General features: G+C 62.6%; 2 protein-coding genes across 2 annotated transcripts; both read left to right on the forward strand.

Annotated features, from left to right (window-relative positions):
• Positions 1–274: 274 nt before the first annotated feature.
• EMIHUDRAFT_123317 (hypothetical protein) lies at positions 275–696 on the forward strand (the record flags this gene model as incomplete). The annotated part of the gene is made up of 2 exons (XM_005780620.1): positions 275–475; positions 550–696. Coding segments are annotated over 2 exons (348 nt in total), but the record flags the coding sequence as incomplete, so codon positions are not given.
• Positions 697–1968: 1272 nt separating this feature from the next.
• Positions 1969–2580, forward strand: EMIHUDRAFT_373656 (hypothetical protein). Its single transcript, XM_005780621.1, has one exon. It carries the CDS (start codon positions 1997–1999, stop codon positions 2474–2476), a length of 480 nt encoding a protein of 159 aa, XP_005780678.1. The 5' UTR covers positions 1969–1996; the 3' UTR covers positions 2477–2580.
• The last annotated feature ends 571 nt before the right edge of the window (positions 2581–3151 follow it).

Raw genomic sequence — 3151 nt, forward strand, 5'->3', positions numbered from 1 at the left:
TTAGGGGTATGAGGACAGGCAATTCATGGAAGTGTTATAGGAAAAAAACATAACATACAATTGATTGATCAAGGCATCGCAAAGAGAAAGGGAACACTGAAATTCGTCAAGCGGAAGCAGATATATAGTACCAGTTTACTGCTGAAGCTGAGGCGGCGGAGGCGGCGGAGGCGGCGGGGCGGCTTCGGCGGGGCGAGCGTGCGGGCCGCACGGGTGGGAAGGCGGCGTGGAGGTGTCGAGGCTCGCGCTCCCGCTGCTGACCGACGCGGTGCAGGCGTCGCTGCGCGAGTGGTCGGCGGCCGCGCCTCCGCCGGCGCCGTCGAGCGAGGTGTCGGCCCGCGCGTCGCAGCTCTCTGCGATGCTCACGCGGCTGACCGACTTGCGGCTGCCGGTGGGGACGGCCCACCCGCCAGCCGCCGGCCAGGCCGCCGTGTCGCCGTCTGCGGCGCGGCGCCGCTCCGAGTGCGCTCACTTGGTGCCCCGCGCAGCGCCGGAGATGCGGTGTGGGTCGGGTCGGGGGTCGCCTCACGGGTGCGTGGCTATGAGCAGGTTGCGCTCGCCCCGGACCTGATCAACGCCATCGGCAGGCCGACGAGCGAGGACGGCGGCGCACTCGCGGGGCGCGAGGTGCAGCGGCTGCAGGAGGCGATCCGCGAGGCGCTGCAGCTGGTCTTTGCATCCCTGCCAAAGCCGTGAGGCGCCTCTCTAGCGGCGCGGGCGGCGGGAGGCACGACCGCTCCCACGTCCCACCGACGGCGCCGGTCGCGCGGCTCAGGGTGGGAGAAGGGATGGACGAGGGCGACCGAAGAACCTCTCGATGGTCGATCTTCGTCGAAGCTTGTTACATTGGGGGGAGTTCGCGCGCCCGATCGCAAAAGAGGCCTGTTCTCGCGCGCCCGTCGGCGGTAGCGGCGGATATCGCACGCAGTGCAGGACTGATTCGTGATTGTTGGTATAAACTACGACGAGGCACAGCGCGCACCCCGCCCCGCGATGTCAGAAAAGCATAAAGCTCACCTCGTCGCTCCACCCTCCTTCCAGTTCCACTTCTCCCTCGGCCACCCTCCGACCACCACCGGCGTCGAAAAACAGCGGCCTCTCGCCGCACCCCGCTGGAGAGTCCCCATCCTATACAGGTGCAGCGCCGCGCTGAACAGATCAGTCTCGGGTCTGCCGCGGTGCGCCAGTGTGGGCCCGGGCGGGCAGCTTTTGCGAGCCCCGTCGTGTGGGGTACACGGGAGGAAAATTAATTCGTTCTCGGGTCCGTTGCGCGTTGGCCTCTTTTGTAGAGAAGAATTTTGATAAGTACCCGTCAAGACGCGCCTGCTGGGGGGCAGCTTCGTAACGAAGCCGTCTGCTCCCCACTTGTCAACACGACTCACGAGCAGGCGCTGGCGCCATCAACGTTCCTTTAATTCGTTCTCGAACACGTCAGCTCTACCCCTCTTCAAGCATACGGCTCTACCAGGTACAAACCGTACACCCCAAGACACACCAACCGTACAGAAGGCTGCGCACATCGCGCGTAGCCGTAGGTATCCACATTCCTAAAAGGGAGAAAACGAATTCCCGCACGCTCTCACTCATGAACTCGAGCTTTCACCGACGAAGCTGCACGACGCGCTCCTCGACGGTGCCGGGCGTGTACAGGTGCACAATCTTCGCGACGCGGGTCTGCCCTGGGCGGTGCACACGTCCCTCAAAAGGTCTCGACGATGAAGCGCTGGCCATTGGCTACAAGCTGCCTGTGAAGTGGCTCCGCGACGCCCACCAAGAGGCGGCGTAGCTCGGACGCGGCCATCAGCCCAAAAGAAGAAAAGCCCCGCGCACTCAGAAGCACCTCAGGGTTCCATTTCCGCACAGTTTTTCGGCCGCGGATTCGGGCATGGGGTGTGGAGGAAGTGAGCTTTATGCGGGCAGGTCTGTGTTGCGGTGAGAGGTTGACAGCGGCAGGTCTGTGTTGCCCGAGAGCGGTGCGATAGCAGACAGCCGGCCAATGCGGTTGCAAGACCTGCCTGACGCGCTGTTCGAGCACATCCTGTCCTTTCTACCTCGCGGAGTGACTGCCTACGCTGCTTGCGCCGTGGACTGCCGCTGGGCGCGCACTTGCGACGACGCCTTGCGCTTGTTGTGCGAAAAGCACGCGTGGAAGCAGCCGCGCAGCCGCCGCCTCGCCGCCGCCTCGGCCACCGGCGGCGGAGATGCGCTGCGCTGGCGCGCGCTCTACGTCTCCCGCGCGTGCCCTGCATGCCTCGACGCGCCTGGCGACTTTGCGGCACGGCGTTCAAAGCACGAGGCGCCGCTCTACCTCCTATGCGGCGCGTGCTGCAGGCGCGAGTCAGTCATCGATAAAATGCGGGCGGCGGGCGCCACGCTCGACGTGACGGGTGTGTCTGGCAAACCGCTCTACACGCAGCGGGGCGACCGATTTGTGTCGGAGGTGGCTGCCGCCGCCCGGAGAGCAGGCCTGGGGTGAAGGAGCGCTGCCTCTGCTCGGCACGTGTGTGTGCAAAGTGTTTTGTGTGTGAGGCGGTCAGACGGGCGTGGCAGCTTGTGTACAAGGTCTGTAGTACACGCCGTACGAAAAAGGCCGCGCCGCGACCCGCGCGTGTGGACACACAGAGACTGTTTTTTCACAGAGACACGGCCCCCTATTCTCGGGGTCGGGCGCGTTGGCCTCTTTTGTAGGGAAGAATTTTGATACCCGTCAAGACGCCTGCTGGGGGCAGCTTCGTAACGAAGCCGTCTGCTCCCCCAGCAGGCACACACTAGACAGATAGGAGGAGAAAGGGGACGGTGGTGGGTTTAGGGTTGCCTAACGTTAATTTGGGGCCTAACAGTTGCGCTATTGTTGGCTGAAATCCTCAACGTTGTTCAAGTGTTCTCCCCAGCCCAAGCTGTTACTGTTTGTTACTGTTGTTACTGTTGTTCAGCGGCCAGCAAGCAGAAAATGGCAAAAAACCCGGGTAAAACCCGAAAATACCTGGGATTTTCCGGGTATTTTCGGGTATTACCCGCACTGGACACTAGAGATCGTCGTGGGCCACTGCCAGGCCTTCCTTATTGTTGTTCAGCCGGCCTAACGTTAGCTACTGTTGTTGGGGGTCCCCACTGTTGTTCTGTTGTTACTGTTAACACTAGCAACACTGTT

This window comes from Emiliania huxleyi, assembly GCF_000372725.1.
Source record: "Emiliania huxleyi CCMP1516 chromosome Unknown EMIHUscaffold_2104, whole genome shotgun sequence".
In the NCBI taxonomy this organism is placed as follows: domain Eukaryota; phylum Haptophyta; order Isochrysidales; family Noelaerhabdaceae; genus Emiliania; species Emiliania huxleyi.

Bases quoted from the DNA above. Each gene is read 5' to 3' on its own strand.
- EMIHUDRAFT_373656 (XM_005780621.1), top strand. From the start codon at position 1,997: ATGCGGTTGCAAGACCTGCCTGACGCGCTGTTCGAGCACATCCTGTCC.